Below are 21,356 nucleotides of genomic sequence, written 5' to 3'. Positions count from 1 at the left end.
TGCCACACCATGGCCTCAGGCCCTCTGTGAAGACTGCTGTTGAGTCCTGTTGTTTGGAAAGAAAACTTGAGAACCACTGGCTGGGACTCTTCTGTTGTGATGGGGGGCACCCCAAGAAATGGCCCTGAAGCCCCCGGCCCTGGAGGAGGGCAGAGTGCCGTGGGGGACATGGGAGCCCTGGGGGAGCCAGTGACCCAGGGGAGACCTGAGTGTCCCGAGTGTCCCCACCCAGGGACCTCTGGGGTGGCACCGTCTCTGGCAGGGGTGGGTGTGCCCTGGGACCCTCAGTCTGAGGGTGACCCCGACCCCGCCCCTCAGAGGGGAACAGCCTGGAGGGGCCTGTTTTCTGGGAAAGGATGGAGCAGCCCTAGGTGGGGGTGTGAGAATAGCAAGCCTTTGGCATCCTGTAAACACTGCCTTTGTCCATCAGGCTGCATCCCTGCTGTGGTCAGTGCCCCGCCCCCACCCTGGTCAGTGCCCCCCCCCGCCCCCGGTCAGTGCCCTCATCCTGGTCAGTGCCCTCACCCCGCCTGAAACATCTCTTCCTTTTCATCAGAGCTTGCCGGACCACTGTGGGATTTGTCTGGTTTAATTTTCTCTACTTTCCAAAAGATAAATTTGCTGTGTCTGAAAAGCAAAATCCATTAAAATGCTCTTTTTAAAAGGTTATTTTAAAAGACACAGGGGAAGCGGCCACCGTGTTTAAAAGGATTGTCTGTAAGCGCAGACCTTAGCAATGCAATAAAAGGCATGAGACTCCAGAATCAAGTCCTGGTTTGACCCACGGGGTTCGGGGGGAGGGGGGACTGCCCCGGGAGCCCCTGCCCTCCACCCCCGTGCAGTGTCACCGGGGCCAGATCACTTTGTCCTCTAAGCTTTAGCTCCTGAGCAGACATAGGAATAACTGTGGCCCCTTCCTTGCGGCGAGCCAAACTGGCGGCTCCTGGGACTGGCCTTGTGTGACGGCGGCTGCCCGCCCCCCCCGTGGTTGCTGCAATAGTGGCATTGGTGGCATGACCTGTGGGCACGCAGGCCCCGTTTCAAGGCCAGTTATAGAGCCTCACCCCGTGCCAGGCAGCTGTCCCCCGGCCATGCGGATCAGCGTGGGCCCTGCCCTTGGGGGGGCATCAGTGCTTCACCTGCTCAGGAATGACGTGGGGCGGCCAAGACACCCTGCTAGCCAGAAGACACTGTGTTTGTTTGAGCATGAAGATCCCACGGTCTCAGACTGGCCTTCTATCCAGGTTCTCATGAAACTACAAAGCTTGTGAATCATTGAGGGTACTTTTGGATGAATCAAAATCCATCCCCAACTCATAGTGTCTTAAACACATGGGTACTTACCGTCTTAACCTGAAGTCTGGAGGTGGCCCCTGTACCCTCAGAGCTGGTTAACTTAACAGCTTAACAAGTCATTGAAGACCTGGGTTCTTTTTCTATTCCCCACCCCTACTGTCCCCTCTCCCCCTCCCTCATCTTGTGCCTGGCAGCAGTGCCTCTCCTCATGGTCTCAAGGTGGCTGCTGTAGCTCCAAGCTTCACATCCTCACAGGGTAGCATCCAACCCGGGAAGGGGTTGGGGGGATATGCACAGGCAAAGGGCTCCCTCCTCACATGATCCTCCCTTTGACCAGGGAGAACCCTTTCCCCAAGGTCCCCCAAAGACTTCAAATCTGATTCATTGGCTAGAACTGGGTCCCAGGCCCACCTGTACCGGCACAGAGGACCAGAAAGGAGGGCGCTGACTCACTGAGACCAGTCACGTCTGTCCCTGGGTGGGCATGTTGCCAGGCGAACCGAAGCAGTGTGTATTAGCTTAGCACTGTTGGATGTGCCTCAGTTTACCTGGGAAAATCCACGAAACGATTATGGAATTATACTCTCCTTCATGGATGCTGCAGTCTTGGGCTTCGATGCCTGGAGGTCTGGGTGCAAATCCCACCCCCGCCACCCCCCTGCGACATCTATCTTAACCTTGGGGTTCATGCAACAATGCTTTCTTGGGCACCTACTCTGTGCTAGCAGTGTTCTGGGGCTTGAGATGCATCATGAACAAAACAGATGTGCTTGTCCTCGGGGAGATTGAGTTCTAGTGCGGGGGACAGACCATGAACACCGGATAGGATAAATAGGTTTTACCATGGGCTAGAAGGTGCCGTACAGGGAGGAAGGAAGAGGGGCTCAGGAAAGGCAGGCATGGGAGTGCAGGGGAGTTGCTATTTTCAGTTGGGTAGTCAGGGTGGGCCTCCTGGAGGAGGCGACCTGAGTGAAGACTTGAGGGATATTTGGGAAGAGCCTTGCAGCCAGGGTGAGCATCTGGGACAAAGACAGGAAAGCAGGGTGTGTGCCTGGTGGACTCGGGGACAGGCCGGAGCAGAATGAGTGATGGGAAGGGGATCCTTGTGAGGCCCGTGGCTCTGACGCCCAGGGACGAGGGACAGAAGAGGGCTCTGGTCCGCCTTTGTTTCCATAGACCACTGTGGCAGTGCCATGCGGGGGCGCAGCGGGTGTGGGGGGAAGGGTTCAGGGGCCAGAGCCCATGGTGTCCACCCCGTGAGAACGTGTGATTCTCGCTGGGAGTTGAAATCTGGCCGGCTCTATTCTCATGCTGCAAAATAGGGTAGAAATGTGTCAAACACCCAGCACATAGTAGGTTCTCAAGAAAAAACGAAGTGTTGCCATTTTTACAAACAACTTGAAATTTGCCTTGAAAGCCCTCTTGACTGTGTATGTGCGGTGAGACCTGTGCTGTTGGAAGAGGGGTTTGACTGGTCTTCTGCACCTGCTGGTAATGCCCTGGAAACACGGCCCCGCTCTGAAATGCTGAGCATGGGCGGCCACCTCCACCTATGACCCCCAGAAAGCGGGCGTTCCTGATCCGAGAAGCCGTGGGACTGAGCAGAACCCTGATTGCGGAAAGAGCCCGGCAGGGAGGGAATGGGGTGTGATGGGGTGGTGAGCCCCCCAGCTCTGCAGGTAGCTTGGTGGCAGCTGCAGTGTTTACAGCAAGGACACATCTATCTGGGTCTATAAGTAGCCACTGGAGAGCCACTCTGCGCACCTGCGGGTGACAAGGGAACGGTGCAAAATGCCGCATTCTCTCCTTTTGAGGCATTCCCGGGGCATGTATGAGAAACCGACCAAGGGCTTCCAGAACCAAAGGAAAGCTTCAGACACGTGGCTGAGCTTGGCCGTCCCTCTGCTGTTGGATGCCGATGTCCATTCCAGCCTGGCACGGAGCCACATGGCCTCCTGCACCCCATCTCACTGATTTCCAAAGACAACCATGCAGGATATGGGTGTGCTTAACGCTAGTTTACAGATGAGGACTCAGAGGTTCAGAGAGGTTACGTGGCTTGCCCAGGGTCACACAGCAGGGAAGCAGCGGCAGCGAGAATTCAAACCCAGGCTGTCTGACTCTGACCACAGCGGGGACCAGGGTGTGAAATGCTGTGGCAATACTTCTGGGGGTGTTCCTGGTCATTTCCCGGGGATAAAGTCCCCGAAAAGTGATCGATGGGTCAAAGGGTAGGAGCAGTTTTCACGTACTTTAGAGTCAGAGCCGAACGGTATTCCAGAAAGCATCTCCCCACTGCTTCCCGCACTCCTGAGAGCTGCTCCTGAGTGACCACAGGGAAGCGGGGGACCGACACTCGGGGTCACCCACAGCTACTCCGCTCCCCTGTTTCAGTGTTGGCTAATTCGATAGGCAAGATAGAATGTCAGGATTGTCCCGATTAGGATTTTTTAGGTTACTAATGAATTTGGAGTTTTTATTTTTAGTGGACGGAGGTCGGGGTTTGGACTCTGACCTATGTGCTTGGGGTGGCTGCAGGCCGGCCAGGAGCCGGGATGACCAGCAGGGACAGGTGTGGCTGGAAAGCGGCTGCATCAGCTCTCCCGGGGCCCGCGATGCTGACTCACGAGGTTTCGGTGGGCGCTACGTGTGTCAGCACATTTTTCTCCTACATCCAGGATATGTCAGCATGTCCTTGTAAAGATCAGGAAGGCAGTCAGACGCCAGCACTCGGGGACCCTGGGGCCATCCTGGCTCCATGGCTGTCTTTTGCAGAAAAAGTCTCCTAGCAAGGCCCCAGTAGGCTGTTTTTCCCAGGTCGGGGTACGCCAACTGGGCGTGCACTGTGGTGCAGGACAACTCCAGGGGTTTACATGCTCCTGCTAGGTGTGGAGGGTTCGGGCCTGGCCACGGCCTCTGTCTCCAGGGATGAGGGATGTCGGTGCAGCTGCAGCCTTGATGGGGCCCTGCGTAACTCGGGGCTAAGAGGATGCTTTTCTGTGCTGCTGCTTTTACCTTGGAAGTGGGCTGTGTTCCAGATGGGGCTGCAGACGCCCAGAGAGGTTCAGGAACTTGCCCAGGGCACACAGCCAAGTGTGCAGGTGAAGCCGGGATCCAGAGCCAGGCTGCTCCCACATCTGGGCTTTCAGCTGCCCAGCTTCTGTCTTGCTTTGTCTGCAGAGCTAACATCTCCGCGGAGCACTGCTCTGTTGTCCATAACTGGTGTGCAGCATGTGCCGCCCTGTGGCCCTGGTGAGGGGACAGGGGACCCCGGAGAGGCCCACTGCCTCACCTTGTGTGGGGGATGGGCGCTGAGCTGAGGGACACCTCTCCCCGCAGGGCTGCCTGGGTCCCCAGGTGGCAGGTGCGAGAACAGGTGGCGGGCAGTGAGTAGTGAGGCATGAGCTGAGGGGGGCCCCCCACTGACCAGGCTGGGCTTCCGGGCCCCAGGGGACCCCGACTCCCTGGAGATTCCATCTCCAGACTCCAAACTTCCGCAGGTGCTCTTCTGAAGCTTGTCTGCCTGAGAAGGCACCTGGGGTCGGGGAGGCTGCCAGGCTTCCCTCGCCTCCCGGACTCCTGGGCACCAAGCTGAGGCGCGGTTGCACGGCCGGGGCTCCCTTGACCAGACACTGGGGGCTCCCCTCGCTCACCACCGTCCGTGGCACCAAAGGCTGATGCAGGAAAGTTTTCCTTTATGTGTCTAAACTGATTTACCAACATTTATAATGCATGTGTTATTTTGGTAGCTTTCTACTAATCTTTGTAAAAAAATAACCCAACCCAGAATAGCTTATTAAATGTTTAGAGCCTTGTGACCACGAGAAATTCCTAATAAATCAATGTCCACGTTGACTCTGGAACTTTTGTTGCAGAGAGCACGGTGTGGCACTTACTTCCAGGCTTTTTTTTTTCACTAGTTATTATTTTTTTATTAGTTTCAGAGGTAGAGTTCATTCATCAGTCTTATATAACACCAGTGCTCATCCCATCACGTGCCCTCCTTAATGCCCGTCACCCAGTTCCCCCATCCCCCACCCCCTCCCCTCCAGCAGCCCTCGGTTTGTTCTCTAGAGTTAAGGGTCTTTTATGGTTTGTCTCCCTCTCAGATTTCCTCTTATTTTATTTTTCCCTCCCTTCCGCTATGATCCTCTGTTTTGTCTCTTAAATTCCACCTGTGAGTGAAATCACGTGATAATAGTCTTTCTCTGACTGACGTATTTCTCCCAGCATGATACCCTCCCGTTCCAGCCACATCATTGCAAATGGTACGATGTCATCCTTTCTGACGGCTGAGTAGTGTCCCATTGTACAGACCCCGCATCTTCTCTACCCGTTCCTCTGTTGCTGGGCATCGGGCTCTTCCCGCGGTTTGGCTGCTGTGGACATCGGGTGTGTTGCGTTTGCTTACGGTGCTCTGGGGAAGTGGCGTGGGCACAGGCCCTCCAGGCAGAAGGGGGGGTGAGGCCCCTGCTCTTCCTGGGCGTTGGCTACGGGTGTTGCAAGTAGATGTCGGTGGTCTTGCTTTGGCGTCTGCCTTCCACGGATGTGCTCAAAAAGATGCCGCGAGTTAAATTTCAAGATGCCAGTACTCGGAATTCTCCAGAAACAGCATCCTTTGCAATCAGTTGATGTGTTGATGAAGTATTTTCAGTGTTGATTCAAAAACATGGTGAAGGAAGAAGGCAGGCAGGCAGGAAGGACATAGTTTCGAGACTGTGCTTGGGGGCTGGGACCCACGAGGACCCAGGACGGACCTGGCTGGCAGGGCCGGAGCGGCAGGGTGTCCTCCTTGCCTCTCGCAGGGAGGGGCTGGGCCAGCCGGGGTGGGCATAGGCGGCTCCCTCTGGAACCATGCGTGGCTCCCACGTGCCCCTGGGCTGGAGGGGGAGTGTGTGGGGTGAACGCGTGGGTGTCCTGGACTCAGACTGGCCGGCTGTCCTGAGAAAGTCGCCCCATTCCCCACCTGGCAAAGTGCCAAAAAGTGTTCATGGTCTCTCTCCCTCCTGCGGGAGGTCTGGCCTTGTCCGCACTGTGGGAGACAGACATCGGGATGTGGAAACGGGCAGGAGTCAGGGAGGCGGTTAGGGAGTTTCCCTGTGGCCCCGGGGGCAACCGCGGGCCACGTCATCTGTCCTCCGCCACACCGGATCCTCCCGCCCAGAGCAGAGCGCCTTCCCGGCCTGTTGTATCCCACGCTGGGCGCAGCCCGCTTGGAGTCGTGGAGGGGCTCACAGGCATCACACCCCACCCCTGCTGGGGTCACAGGGGCTGGCCCCTTAGCGTAGCCTGACTCTCGTCCCGGGTCGGTGCTACTTTTCTGGAAGCTTTTGTCCACTCAGCACCAGGCTGAGGGGCCAGAGCTGGGGTCTGTGCCTGGAGCCTGGCCCCCCAGGGGCTCGGCGAGTCACCCCAGATCTGCACTGGGACCTGTGTCAGGGGGGAGCTGTGTGTGGCGGGACCTGGCAGACGGTCAGCTCCCCACTGACGCTGCGGCTCCCCCCAGCATGCGGCTGTGACCTGGCCGAGGGCGGCTTCTTCGTGCGGCAGGGTGAGTACATCTGCACGCTGGACTACCAGCGGCTGTACGGGACCCGCTGCTTCAGCTGCGACCAGTTCATCGAGGGCGAGGTGGTGTCGGCGCTGGGCAAGACCTACCACCCCGACTGCTTCGTGTGCGCCGTGTGCCGGTGAGTCAGGCCCGCGAGACTCCCTGCTCCCGCCCTGATCCTCCTCCCTCCTCCCTCCCCCCTCCCTCTCCCCTCCCTCCTCCATCCTCTCTCCCTCCATCCTCCTCTCTTCTCTCCCCCTTCCTCCTTTCCTCCTCCCTCTCCCCTTCCTCTTCCCTCCCTCCTCCTCTTCCTCCTCCCCTCCCTCCTCCCTTCTGTTGGGCCACAGCTGGGAGGGGAGACAGGGCCCAGTCCAGGGGTGGCAGGTGGACACGGGGCAGCTATGCCCCAAGGCACACCTTTGTCCAACCCCAGACCTCGCAGGCCTCTACCCCCTGCCTGAAGTATAGGACCAGGCCCTCTTTCCATGGGGCACAGGGTCCAACAGGTTCTGATGCTGTCAACACGAGGCCTCCTTGGGCTTCTGGGAAGGAGCTCCCTCCCCACCATCCTCGGCCCCCTTGGTGAGCTTCTCTCCTACCAGCATCCTCCACACATTTCTTCTTTCATATTGGTGCCTGCTGGGTCCACAGTTCAGCCCCTCCTTGCCCATCCACCACCACCCTTCAGCTGTCCATAGTCCTTGATCTGTGGGTGGCCTCTCACCCAACCCCCGGGTGCATGACCCGCAAGCATGAGTGTCTTCCAGATGTGGGGAAGAGTCCCTCCCTTTCTAGAATCTGCCCAGCCACTACCCCCACTCAGATGTCAAAGTGTGCGTGCTTGGGGTCCTGCCACAGCCTCCACACTGGGGTCCCTGCCTCGCCTCTGTGTGGCCCTCCTCCCCGCTGCCCCCTGGCATCCATGAGAAGGGCCCAGAGCAGGGAGGAGACAGAGGATCACTGGAGTTAGACAAGAGCCTGACCCTCGCAGCAGGGCTGCAGCCAGCTCCCCAGTCTGCCTCATACCTCTGGGGACTTAGGAGGGAGGCCAGGAGGAGCTTTCCCATGTGAACAGCTTCCTCCTGCACCCCACGCCCTGTCCTAGACACACTGCTCCCAGGGAGATGTTCTATGTGTAAGAAACAAAGAATAAAAAGAACACAGAGTTTATTTTCTGCTCTGTTTTCTCTGTCTCACCACACCCAGTTTCAAGGGGACTTTTTGAGTGTTGTTCCCAAAGCTGTTGTCTGTGGGTGTGGCATGTGTGCGGGACAGAAATGGATGTTTTCGTCAGGGCCTTGCAGAGAGGAGGGAGCAATGACAGGGACTATTTCTAATGACAGTCACTGTGCTGTTGCAGCATGTGTGGGTCTCAGAGTTCCTGCAAGGATGATCCAATGTTTGATTTCTTAGAGACAAAAGGACATGATCAGAATAAGTTTGAAAGATCACCTCTGGATAATCTGTTTTTAAAATAACAGCAGCGAGCTCTGTCACGCTGGAATAACTGGGCTCTACTTACCAGCCTCTGTACACAGCTGCAAAATTCTACATGAAACAACTGTGTGGGGGCATTGGGGCGCAGTCTGTGTGGGACTAAGACCAGGGCCACAAAGGGAACAGACCCTGCAACCACCCAGCTTTGTGCCTGGAGGCACTTCCTGGAGCCACACTGCAAGGAGAGGAGACTGAGTCAGGAGGTGGTGATACGAGCAGCAGGGGCTATGCCCCATAGGGGAGGGAGCCACACAGAGCAAGCACAGAGAGCAATGTGGGGGCACCTTTGAGCCTTTCACTGAACACAAAGCCATGTAGGCATAGAGGACAATTCACAAGGTGGACGAAGAATGGCTGGATTGCTGTAAGCTGAATGGTTCCCTGGTCTGGGAAACATTCGAGTTGTGACCAGGTTGTTAGACACCCAGGTATGCAGTGGGGATGCCAAAAAAGTCGTGCCTTATTAGTGGGACTAAGATAGCCCTAGAGCAAAAGCCACAAGCACCTGCTGAAACATAGTACAGGAATAAACCCCCAAAACCTTGCACTGATCTGCAAATGAGCTAACTGCCTGCCAGCACTCTTCATAGGAAGACAGGAAATCCAGCCCTCAGCAACATAGCATTGACAGTGCCCAACATCCAGTCAGATATTACTAGTCATAGAATCTGGGAAATGAGACCCAAAGCCAGAAGAAGAACCAGTCAATATCCATAGACCCACAAATGAGAGTGACGTGAAACCAGCAGATGGTGGCTTTGAAACAGTATTGAAAATATGCTTAGGTATTTAAAGGAAAATGTGAATGGAAGTAGAAGTCTTACGGAAGGAATAAAAAGAAGCCAAATGGAAATTCTGGAAATGAAAATGACAATTTCTGGGATGACAAATCCCTTCAAAGGAATTAGCAGGAGGTTAGGTATTGCAGAGGAAAGGCTTGGTGAACCTGAAGACATAACAATAGAAACTATACAAACTAAAGCAAAGAGACAGAAGAGACTGGAAGACATTAAAACATTCAGGGATCTAAGGATAATGGATCTTTCTGCCTGTCCGGGTTGGGAGGGGGAGACCCTGGAGGTAGGGGAAGAACAAATAATTGAAGAAATAATGGCTGAAAAGTTTCCAATTTTGATGAAAACTATAAACCCATGGATCCAGGAATCTTGATAAACCCCAAGCAGAAAAAAACATGACAGAAACCTACTAAGTCCATCATAATCAAATTTCTGAAAAATAGTAGTAAGAAATCCAACAAGGAGGGGCGCCTGGGTGGCGCAGTCGTTAAGCATCTGCCTTCGGCTCAGGGCGTGATCCCGGCGTTCTGGGATCGAGCCCCACATCAGGTTCCTCCGCTATGAGCCTGCTTCTTCCTCTCCCACTCCCCCTGCTTGTGTTCCCTCTCTCGCTGGCTGTCTATCTCTGTCAAATAAATAAATAAAATCTTAAAAAAAAAAAAAAAGAAATCCAACAAGGAGCAAGAGAGAAGACGCACCTCATATACAGTGGAATGAAAGAATGACTGTAGACTTCTTACCTAAACTATGCATCCTAGAAGATAATGGAATGGCATCTTTAGAGAGTTATAAGGGGAAAAAAATCAATTCCATACCAAGTCAAAAAAAAAAAAGAAAAGAAAAGAAAAAGAAAAAGACTTTCAGAAAATGAAGGCAAGACCCCTAAAGAGTATGGGGTTTCTTTTTTGGGTGATGAAAAATCCTCAAATTGATCCTGGGGACACGTGCACAAGTCTGAGAGCACTAGAAACTGTTGAGTCACACACATTGACTGGTATGGATGTTTGCACAGGCACACCTCATTTTGGTGCACTTCACCTTACTGTGCTTTGCAGAAACTCCTTTTTTTTTTTTCCAATTGAAGGTTCATGGCAACCCTGCATCAAGCAAGTATGTCAGTGGCATTTTCTGACAGTATTTGCTCACTTCGTGTCTCTCTGTCACCTTTTGGTAATTCTTGCAATATGCTAAACTTTTGTATGATCTTATTTGTCATGCTGGTGTGCGATCAGTGATTACAACTTGCTGAAAGTTCAGATGATGGTTAGCATTCTTTAGTAATAAAGTATTTTTTATTAAGATATGTACCTTGTTTTTTAGACTTAATGCTATTGCACATTTAATAGACTGTGGTGTAAACATCACTTTTCTATGCACCGGGAAACCAGAAGATCCATCTGACTTGCTTTATTGCAGTGGTCTGGAATTGAACCTCAAGTATCTCCAAGATGTATGTGATTAAAATAACATGAATAAATGTGTCCCCCCTACAAAATAAAATATGAAGGCAAAATAAAGACTTCTGTAGGCACAGAAAATCTAAGAGAACTTGTTGCCAGCACACCTACATGACAGTAAAGTTAGAAGAAGAAAAATGATGTCAAAAGACAACGGTAAAGTGCAGAAGCAAGCCCGTCAGCTGGTAGATAAGATATATCTGATGAGGGACTGGCATCCAAAATATATAAAGAACTTCTACAAGTCAGCAATAAGAAGATAAACAAAAACCCTATAAAAAATGGGCAGAAGAATTTAACAGACACTCCACAGAAGAATAGACACGAATCACTATATGCACACACGACAGTGCAGATTAAAATGGTGGGATACCCTCAACCATCCACCAGAGTGGCTAAAGCTAAAAAGGTGGGCAATGACAAGTGTTGGCAAGGGTATGAAGGATATGAAGCTGAAGGAGCGCTCATATATTGCCGGGGTGAATGCAAAGTGGTACAGCCTGTCTGGAAATCAGTTTGGCAGTTTGTTAAAAAGTTAAGCACAGAGTTAGCGTATGACCCAGTGATTCCACTCCGAGGTTTATATCCAAGAGAAGTGGAAGCACATGTCCATGGAAAGGATTGTCACCAAACGTTCTTAGCTGTTTTATTTGTAACAGCCCCCAACTGGAAAGAACCCAAATATCGTTTGGCAGTGAGTGGAATCATGTTGCCCCTCATCTCTCCAGTGGAGCAGCACCCCACAGTAACGAGGGGCAAGCTACTGATGCACACGGCCGTGTGAGTGAACGTCGGGCAGGACGCTGAACCAGACATTAAAGACCATGTTCTGTGTGATTCCATGTGTATGCAGTCCCAGAAAAGACACAGCCAATCCACGGACAGAATCCCCATCATGGTTGCCTGGGGTCAGGAGTGGTGGTGGGGGTGTGATCATAGACAGTCACAGGGGACTTCTTGCAGTGGACAGAATGTCCCATATCATGACTGTGGTATTGATAACATGAATGGGTGCATTTATCAAAGTATATTTCAATAAAGTTGAACTAATAAAATAATAGCTATCGTTTATTCAGCCCCTCCTGGTCCCAGGCAATATGCTAGAGCTTTCCATGCAATTTGTCCGATGGATGAATGGATGGATGGATGGAGAGAAGAATGGATGGATGGATGGATGGATGGATGGATGGATGGATGGATTGATGGATGGAAGGAGGGATGGATGGATGGGTGGGTGAAAGGATGGATGCATGGATGGAGGGAGGGAGGGAAGGATGAATAGATGGATGCTGCATGGATGAAAGGATGGCTGGCTGGATGCATGGATGGATGGATAGATGGATGGATAGCTGGATGCATGGATGGATGGATGGGTGGATGGATGCATGGATGGATGGCTAGATGGGGGGAGGGAGGAATGACTAACAACCCCATGAAACAGGTGTTATCAGTCCCACTTTCCAAGTGAGAAACAGGACTCAGACGGGGTAAGTCACCTTCTCTGGGTTACATAGCCGGAGACCCTGTCAGAGCACATGCTCACCCTATCCCAACACCCAACACCCAACATCCCACCTACCAGGCCAGCAGCAAGGCTCTAGGAGAGAGCAACAGAGCACAGCACTGGCTGCAGATGACACAGCTGCAAAGGGTCCGGGCCCCGAGGAGCTGGGTCTATGGGGCTGTCTCACGAGCCTGGGGAGGTGGGCCAGCTCAGCCTATATTTGTCCTGGGTCCTCAAGGACAGGGACTGGCCCCATGGGGGCCTCAGAACACACCTGCTGGATGAACGCCAGCCTACAGGTGGGGGCTAGGGGAGGCTCCTATACTGGGGGGGAAGCATGGTGCAGGCTTGGGGCTGGCCTGGGGCTGCTATGACTTGGCAGGCTGCATGGGGTGGCCAGGCAGAAGGGGGTGCTGAGTTGGGCCCCCCGGAGGCCTTCAGTCACTCACTCGTTCACTCACTCATTTACTCGTTAGCAAGTACCTATTGAGTGCCCCGATGTGCCAGGGATTGTCCAGCCCTGAGAAGGCAGAGGCGAGAAATGAAGCTTAACCTGAGGAAAGGGCATGTCCTGGTCCAGAGGATTCTGCAGGCTACTGCCCCAGAGCTCAGGTTCTCTGGCCAGGCTGAGTTGGGGAAGGAACGTGGCCCCGGGGCTGCCGGGAGCTCAGTGGCAGCAGGTGGCTGGGATGGACATGGGCAGGACCCTGAAGTTGGTCTTCTAGCCCCTGACTGCAGGTGGCCTGTCCCTCGCTCTCCAGAGAGCAGCCACCTTACCTGTTTCTCAGGCACCAGGGGGACGTCCTTGGTGCAGGGAGGCGAAGCGACTATCTGCTGCCTCCGCCCAGCCTGCACCGGGGCTGGGACTCTCTCTGGATGCAGAATTTCAGCGAGTGCCCCCAAACTCAGCAATCAAGGTAAATGATACTTTAATGTGATATTAAAAATTAAAAATTAGTACACAAACATCCATAATAAGCAAAACGCCAAACCTAGACAGAGCTGGGCTGTAACGACAGTACCTCGGTGTCTGCAGGGCGGGCTTGCACGAGGCACTGACTTCTTAGAGGCGCAAGGAGGGAGATAAGTCCTGGGGCTTTGGAGCCTGAACAGGTCTTGGTTTGACTCTGGTTCTGACATGAGTCAGCTGTGTGTCCTTGGAAGAGTTAACTATCCTCTCTGAACTTCAGTTTTCTCACCTATAGAGAAAAAAATGAAGGAAATTACAGCTTGGACAAATGTCCCCAAGTTATTACATGAGGCATGCATTGAGGTATCTGTCCTGATTTGTCGTACCTGGCACACAGTAGGCGCTCAATAAATGCTAGCAGTCACCATTGTTGTTGAACTGATATGGACAAAGCATCCTGGGTGGTCAGGGGAGGCAGGGGTGAATGGAGGAGGGGGCGGTTGAGGCTGCCCAGTTGGTTGCCACGTGCCAAGCCCCAGCCTCGCTGCTCCTCACCTGGGCCCTGCCATCCTGCCTGTTTGTGCGGACGAGGACCAAGGCTCAGGCGTGGGTGTCGAGCCGGGGCTCACACGGCAGGGACGCAGGGGGGCCTGGATGGGGAGGTCCTGCGTCCTCAGCCTGTGGCTCCTGTCTCCGTGAGGCCCCGGGGAGGTGGTGGTATATTGGGGGAGGGTGTCTCCCCACCCCTACCCCCACCCAGGAGAAGATCTGGAGGCGATCTTGGCTGGTCACGCGCTTTCTTGTTTCAGGTTGCCCTTCCCGCCGGGGGACCGAGTGACCTTCAATGGGAAGGAATGCATGTGTCAAAAGTGCTCCCTGCCCAAGACAGCGGGCAGCAGCGTGCACCTGTCCCAGGGCCTCTGGAGTAAGTGGGCGCCCAGCGGCGTGGGGGTGGGGGTAGGGGATGGGGGGCTGGCCTCTGCAGTGCGCGGGGAGGGGCTGACCCCACGGACCCAAAGCAGAAGCGGTGGGATTGAAGGGTGACTGTGGACAGACACAGGAAGAAACAAGGGACAGAAGTCTCTAGGGGGCTGTTCCCTCCAGCCTGCCTCCTCCAGGAAGCCTCCTGGCCTCCCCTGGTCATCTCCCCGCCCCTCCACACACACATTCAGCTCCACAGATAATTCCAGACCTTGCAAAAGCCCTTTGGGGGAGCCATTAGAAGAGCACTGAACTCTGGGCTCCTGAGGTCAGGAGCTCCTGGGTTAACTGCTACACGCCCCAGGAACAAGGCCAGGGTTTGTATACAGTGGGTACTCAATAGATGCTTGCTGGATGCAGAAGCAGACCGTCACGAAATAAACGTGCGCTGGAGTGTCCCTGAGGGTGCAGGACTGCGAGAAAGCAAGGTGGGCAGGCAGGAGCCGGCTTTCCGCAGCTTCCGCAGCTCTTCTGGGCCAGACGTGGTGTGTGGGGATGTGGATGGGGGCCCGGCGCTCCAGGGCCTGCTGCCGCCTGGGCTCCCTGGGCAGAAAGGGAGTTTCAGTGCCCACTCTGCATGCCGTGGTCATGGCGGTGCCCCCAGTTCTGGGGCTGCATGTCCCTCGGCAGACAGGGCTTTCTGCGGACTTCCAGAGCCAGCCGCTCACTCCTAGCTCATTCCCTGTCCCTGTGAAGCACCTTCTTCTTGCCCGCCTGCCTTGGCTGCCGCGTTCTAAGTCTCTCCAGAGGAGATTGCAGCTGCAGCCTTCTAGAAGCTCAGGACTGGCCTGGGGGGGGGGGGGGTCTGCCAGTAGTTTTACTCTGTGAAGGAGGTGGAGCCTTCATCCCCTGGGGAGGCAAGCTAGCAGCTGTGACAGCTGGTGAGGCTGTGGCTGTGGGGCTTGCTAGGACAGTCCTCCGTTCAAAACTTTCTCTCCCACTGAGGACAGGATTGCTTGACTTCTGAGAATTCTCTTCGCAACCAATACTGTTATAATTAAATCTGAAATAGTAATCAAAAACTCTAACAAGCAAAATTTTAAAAGGGGGTGAGTTTGTTTGAACAGTTTGTCCAGAGCTCCCCAGGAGCCAGAGTAAAAAGGAAAATATGCCTGAACCCGGACTCATTGAGAATTTTTTGAGAGTTTTAAAAGGCTCTGCCCTTTCCAAATGTAAATTTATTTTAAAATACCAAATTTACCTGTCCAGAGAACCAACGCTCCACTGACCCTCAGATGGTCTAATAACGTAACCTGCCCCTTTTTCCAGTCCACAGTGAGGCTCTCCAGCTTAGACCCTTTTTTGTGCCTAGAAAGTGTTAAATATTCATCACCAGCTCTTGGTTGCTCTGTGGGTATCTGCCGAATCTTCCGAATTCCTGCTTCCTCTGTGCACAGAGCAGCCCTGCCAGGCGGGAAGCCTCTTCCCCCCTCCCCTCTGTAGGTGCAGAAGTTCCTGAGTCTGGTGGGGAGGTGGGTGTGCGCCAGGCGCCCCGTGGCCAGCTGGGGAATGGTGCACCTGAGGCTTGAGCCAAGGCCTTCAAACTCCAAAGCTGGGGAGCTCACCCTGCTGTGACCAGATGCTTAGGGAGGAGGTGGTCTTGTTCCGAAATGACACACAAGTTCAGGGAGGTGTGCGTTGAAGGGAAGGCACTATAGAACAGGGAGAAAGTGGAAAGTGCCATGGGCAACCACCAGACCCTTGTGAGTGGACAAGGGGGGCTGGCGTGTGGGGACAGGGAACAGAAAGAAGCAGGAGAGATGGAAACCAGAGGGAAAACCCATGCCAAGGAGTACCAAGTGCGTCCCGGAGGCAGCAGGGAGCCATAGATGGCTGTTGAGTGAGGCTGCTGGGAGGAGCCTGAGCAGTGTGGTTTGCCTGCAGGTTGTGGGGCTGGGGGAGGGGCTGTGGCCCCCTGCGGTTGGGTGGAAAGGGGGAAAGCTGCCCTTCCAGGGGCAGCTGTGGAGGTAGGAGTCCAGCTGGAGTCCTGGGCCCCGAGCGTCCCTCAGCGTCCCTCTTCCGCTCTCTGGCCCTGAGCCTGTTGCTTAGAAACAGGGTAAGCGCTTCGCATTGGACGCCCACGCCATTCCCTCCCTGGACGTGCACACCCCTCCTTCTAAGCCTTGCACAACAGCATCTGCCCTGGGCCGCCTCCCCCACGGCCCAGAGGGGCGTCTCCTCCCCAGGAGTGCTTGTCGTGCTTGTCGCTTTACCTCCGGGCTCCCCTTCGCTGGGCTCCCCCAGCCTCCAGCTCTGTTGCCGGTCTGGGTCTCGGTCTCAGTCTTGCTGTCACAGGGCAGCCCTCCCAGGGGCATCGGGGGCGGCTCTGGGCCTGACTGCCCCAGGTGAACCCTCTTTCTCACCCCTGCATGCCCTGGGCAAGCTGTGTCCACTCTCTCGGCCTTGGGACTGGGCGCGGGGTCAGAAGTGCACGTGGGCAGGGGTCTGTGGCACAGCGGGCAGGAGGGGGGGGCTGTCCAAGCTGGGGGAGGGGCCGGGGGCCTGTTCTTGGGCTTGGCCACCCATTCCGCACCCACCCCGGGTCCGTGCTTCAGCGGCTGGGGCTCAGCCCTCAGAATACGTGGATTCACACCCAGAACCCGGGCCCGCGAAGGAGCTGGGGCCTGGAGGCCCCTCCAGAGTCAGCAGGAAGGAGGGCAGGGGCGAGGGTGCACAGCCCTTCCCTCCGAGACCATCTGGTCTATGGCCCTTGGAGCTTCTGTGTCTTCTTCCCCGAGAGAGGCTGCCCTGGAGCCCCAGCCCCCTCGCTGACCCGCTCCTGCCTGGGAAATGGGGCAGTGAGGCTGTGAGGTGGTATGCCTTGTGGGGTTCAGTGACTGCCTCGTCGGGTGCACCTGCCCTGTGGGGTGCTGCAGCCCCCAGCACCCAACACCCACTCCTGGCCGCCTTCCGGCCGAGTACCTCACGCCCTCGCGTTGCCAGGGGCGGGTGTCACACGTCTGGCTCAGAGCCCCAGTGCGTGGGGCGCGCTCGAACGCGCTTTCTCTCTCCCAGTTGCTGCTTCCAGGTCTTCACTCAGTTTGGGGCTTTCAGAGAAATGACAGGCCCCTCTTATAACATGTCAACATTTTCACGTTTTGGGCCTCAGTGGGCTCCATGCTGTCCAAAGTGAATCTCAGATTCAACTTGGAGCCCCTCCCTGCTTCCTAACCTGGTTTGACCTGGGGGACAGGGGTGAGGGTGGGTCCGACCCTCCCCAGTTCACGGCTGGGGCTCAGAGAGGCTTCCCCACACATCCCGTGTCCCACACAAGTTAGTGGCAGAGCTGGAGATCCCGTGAAACATCTGCTAGAGGAGGGAGCACTTTGTTTGGAACTTTCTAGAAGGGTCATGCTGGAGTAGTGGCCCAGGCGCATCCCCGTTGCTGTGATGAACCAGGCCAGGGTGTGTGGGTGAGTGGGCAGCCTTCCTGGCGACCTCTGCCCCAGGCAGTGGGGACACTCCCTCGAGGACATCCCCTCTGCTGATGACTGTTGTCGTCAGGACTCATCACAAGACTCTGTGCTGTCATTTGCAAAGCCCTGCAAAGCGACCCTGAGCTCCAGTTGTATTTAGAAAGTGCGGATTGCTGTTTCCATGACAACAATCCTACGTGCATGTTGCTCTTACCTCCGAGTTCAGGGCTCGCTGTTGGTGAGACTCTGCCCCCAGTTCGCCAGGATGAGTGAGGGGCTGGGGCTGGGTGTCAGGCCCACGTCCCCCTGCAGCCCTGCAGCCACAGCTGGCATGCTGACCTGGAGCCTCTGGGCCCTCCCCTGGAGCCTGGCAGGAGGCAGAGTGTCCTGTCCGAGGCATCCTCAGATGGCTTCCACGGGGCATTGGGCCACCGGGTCTTCCCGTCGTGACAGCAGCAGCACGAATCACAGCGTCCAACCTCACGTGAATAGAGTGGGTTTTCAGACACACCTGTGGGCTTGTAGCTGTTAGCTCTCCTCAGCCTCGTAACAAGTGCGTGAGCCTGGACCATTATTATCCCCGTAAAATGCATCCCCGTTGTGCTGAGCACAGAGACGTGGCGTGACTTGCCCACAGTCACACAGCTAGGGAGGGCAGTCTGGTTCCGAGGGCCATGTTTCTCACCACACGCACCCTGCCTCCCCGCCACCTGTTGGCGCAATGCGGGGTGGCGTGCTCCTTCAGCTGGCCCTGCTACAGAGAAGCACACTCAGACTCCGAGCCGGGTTTCCCGACCTGGCACCGTTGACAGTTTGGGCAGACAGTCCTCCGCTGTGGGACCGTCCCGCCCGCTGGAGGCGCCGAGCAGCATCCCTGGCCTTGGCCCCCAGGTGCCTGGAGCGTGCCCCCTCCAGCTGTGGCCATCCAAAGCGTCTCTGGACATTGCCAAGTGTCCCCTGGGGAGCACAGTTGTCCTTGGTTGCAAGGCGGTGACCTGGAGCTTACGGAGCGAGCCCGCGCTCAAAGCCAGCCTGCTCTTATCTGGAACGGGCGAGTTGCATGGTCTCTGTGCTGCTGGGGGACCGATGGAGGTAGCGGGTTGGGGATGGGGTCTGGATGCTTCCTGAACTTGAGTGGGGAGGGCATCGTCTTGGTCCGCATTCATTCATTCATGCGTGCATGCATTCGGCAAGCGCTCGAGCTACCAGCCCACGCTGGGCCCCGAGGGTCCTCAGGTGAACAAGCTGCCCTCTTCTCTCACGGCCCTGGATCTTGGAGTGTGGGTCCGATCTTCGAGCAGAGGAAGTGTGGGGATGCCAGTCAGGGCTCCAGAGCAGGTGGGGGCCACATCACCTGGGGGCAACTTCCAAAGGAGGAATCCCCAAGGCTGCCTGCCTGGGGCTCAGCTCGGCCTTGGGCTGAGACTCGGAGCAGGAACACGGGCGGGGGGCTGGGCTGTCTGTGTCTGGGATGCAGCACAGACGGCCACAGAAGGAGGTCCAGATGAGAGTGGGCCAGGAGGGCTTCCTGGGAGGGGCATCCAGGCAGGGGAGTGCCCGGAGGAAGGAGTGGCAGGAGGCCACATCTCCTTGGGGGGGCACGTTGGTCAGGTCACTTCAGTTCATAGTCTACTTGTCAACAGAGGAGGACAGATGGGGCCCCCAGACCTGCCGCCTCCCCTCCAGGCAGCCCCCGCCCTGCAGGGCCCTCTCATTCAAGGACACACCTGCTGCCCGGGCCTGTCGCCCGTCCTCCGGCGGGTGTTGTCTCTGTCAGCTCCCAGCCCAGGCTGCATGCAGTCAGCGCTCAATGCGTGCAGGGATGAACTTTGTGATTTGTTTTCTACGTGTTCACACCGGCTGGCGTGTAGCAGGGTCCCTCCAGCACACCCAGCTGGACCGTCCTCTCTGTCCACTCCCGCAGGCCGGCTCTAGGCGCTTCTGTGTCCGGAGACCCAGCAGTATGGGCCCCACACCTCCTGGCCCACGGTGATGATGTCTGTGTCCTGTTCTTTCTTTCAGGTTGTGGGGGCTGCGGCACAGAAATAAAAAACGGCCAGTCCCTGGTGGCTTTGGACAAACACTGGCATTTGGGCTGTTTTAAGTGTGAGACGTGCGGGAAGCAGCTGGACGCGGAGTACATCAGCAAGTGAGTGGCGGCTCCTCCTGTGTCCCTCCTGTGGTCACTCCTGTCCTGTCCCCCGTGCAGACACAGGGCCTGCGTGTTTGTCCCCCTGCCCGGTGCCTCCTCCCAGCAGCCTTGTTTCCCTAGGTGGTCTGCAGGGACCTCAGCTCCATTTCTGTGGCTCGAAACAGAGACCGAGCCCCCCTCTTTGCCCGTCCCTGGGGGTCACCCTCCCGTGGTGCCTGGGTCACCTGCAGAATGCACGGTGGGTGCCCACTGACCCCAGCAGCAGGAGTGAGGGGAAGAGGGCTGACCCATCTCAGCTGTCACAGCGGTGATGACTCAGCCCCAGCTCCAAGTCCTGCAGGGCTTGGCCAGCCGGCCGCTCCCCCTGGCCGACCTCGTGTCCCCAGACCCCAGACGTGCAGCCAGGATGTGCTGATGGCTGGTTTGGGTGGGGGTCGGAGCGCACATCTCATCAGAAGGCAGTGCAGACGCAGCCTCTGGGAGTTCACAGCCCCGAGCGGGAGAAGCTGGGTTGCCGGGAAGGGGTGCATTTCAGTCCCTGGGATGGGGGGACTGCGTCAGGGAAGCCCCCTATGGCCCAGAGTTAGGGGGTGGACTGAAATGTGCAGAGCGGGCTCCTTCCTGCAAGGTGGGGGGCTCTGTGGGCCGCTAATGTGGGAGAGCCTGCTGGTTCTTGGTGCTGGAGGGAGCGGAACCGTCCCAGGGCCTGGCTGTGCAATAGAGCTGCACAGAATGAAACCTGTGTGCGTGCACACACACATTCACACACATGCACACATGCGCACACTCATACACACGGACACACTCATACACACATGCACATGTGCGCGCACACACAAGTACACACAGTACACACATGCATGCTCATGCACACATGTGCATGCACATTCACGCATGTGCACACACTCACACACATGCATGAGTACACATGCATGTACACACATTCACATGCACGCACTCACACACAGACACACTCATACACACATGCACACACACATGCATGAGTACACATGCATGTACACACATTCACACATGTACACGTGCACACACAGACACACTCATACACACATGCACACGTGCATGAGTACACATGTGTATACACACATTCACACGCATGCACTCACACAGACACACTCATACACACATGCACACATGTGCACACTCATACACACAGGCACACTCATACATACATGCCCACGCGCACACACATGCATGAGTACACACACGTACACACATGCATGCTCATGCACACATGTGCACACATTCACACATGTGCACGCACACACTCATACACATGCACACATACACACGTGCATGAGTACACATGCATGTACACACATTCACATGCACACACACACAGACACACTCATACACACGTGCACACACACATGCATGAGTACACATCACTTCCAGGGCATCCAGATCAGGTCACCGATGTGCCCCGTCCATCTCCTGGCTCCTCTCAGATACCCTCCCTGTGCATGAGACCACTCAGGTGGGAAACGGGGTGAACAGAGTGGGGTCTCTCTGTCTGTGTCCTACAACCCCATGTGAGTCCATACTCATCTCAAAACAAAACGTTTTCAGTTAAAGTCCCCAGGCCAAGACAAGCCTCTGTCCAGGCTGGATCAGGCGGGGGAAGGTACTGGCTGCTCCTCTGTCATAGTAAAGGAGTAAAGGAAAGGCGGGGGGTGACTCCCCTGAAGGCAGCCCCAGGAGACAGAGCACTAAAATACAATACAATACAATACAATACAATACAATACAATACAATACAATACAATACAATACAATA

General features: G+C 55.7%; 1 protein-coding gene across 9 annotated transcripts in view; it reads left to right on the top strand.

Annotated features, from left to right (window-relative positions):
• Positions 1 to 21,356, top strand: part of ABLIM2 (actin binding LIM protein family member 2) — a 143,737-nt gene that overhangs the window by 42,897 nt on the left and 79,484 nt on the right. For all 9 annotated transcript variants that reach the window (XM_040625373.1, XM_040625370.1, XM_040625371.1 and 6 more), the window contains exons 3-5: positions 6,803 to 6,986; positions 13,822 to 13,937; positions 19,432 to 19,558. In XM_040625373.1, coding sequence (XP_040481307.1) covers positions 6,803 to 6,986; positions 13,822 to 13,937; positions 19,432 to 19,558 — 427 coding nt within the window. The remainder of the gene's footprint in view (positions 1 to 6,802; positions 6,987 to 13,821; positions 13,938 to 19,431; positions 19,559 to 21,356) is intronic.

Source organism: Ursus maritimus, unplaced genomic scaffold, assembly GCF_017311325.1.
Source record: "Ursus maritimus isolate PB19 unplaced genomic scaffold, ASM1731132v1 scaffold_8, whole genome shotgun sequence".
In the NCBI taxonomy this organism is placed as follows: domain Eukaryota; kingdom Metazoa; phylum Chordata; class Mammalia; order Carnivora; family Ursidae; genus Ursus; species Ursus maritimus.
The sequence above is the reverse complement of the archived record's forward strand: the minus strand, read 5'-3'. Positions and strand labels throughout refer to the sequence as shown.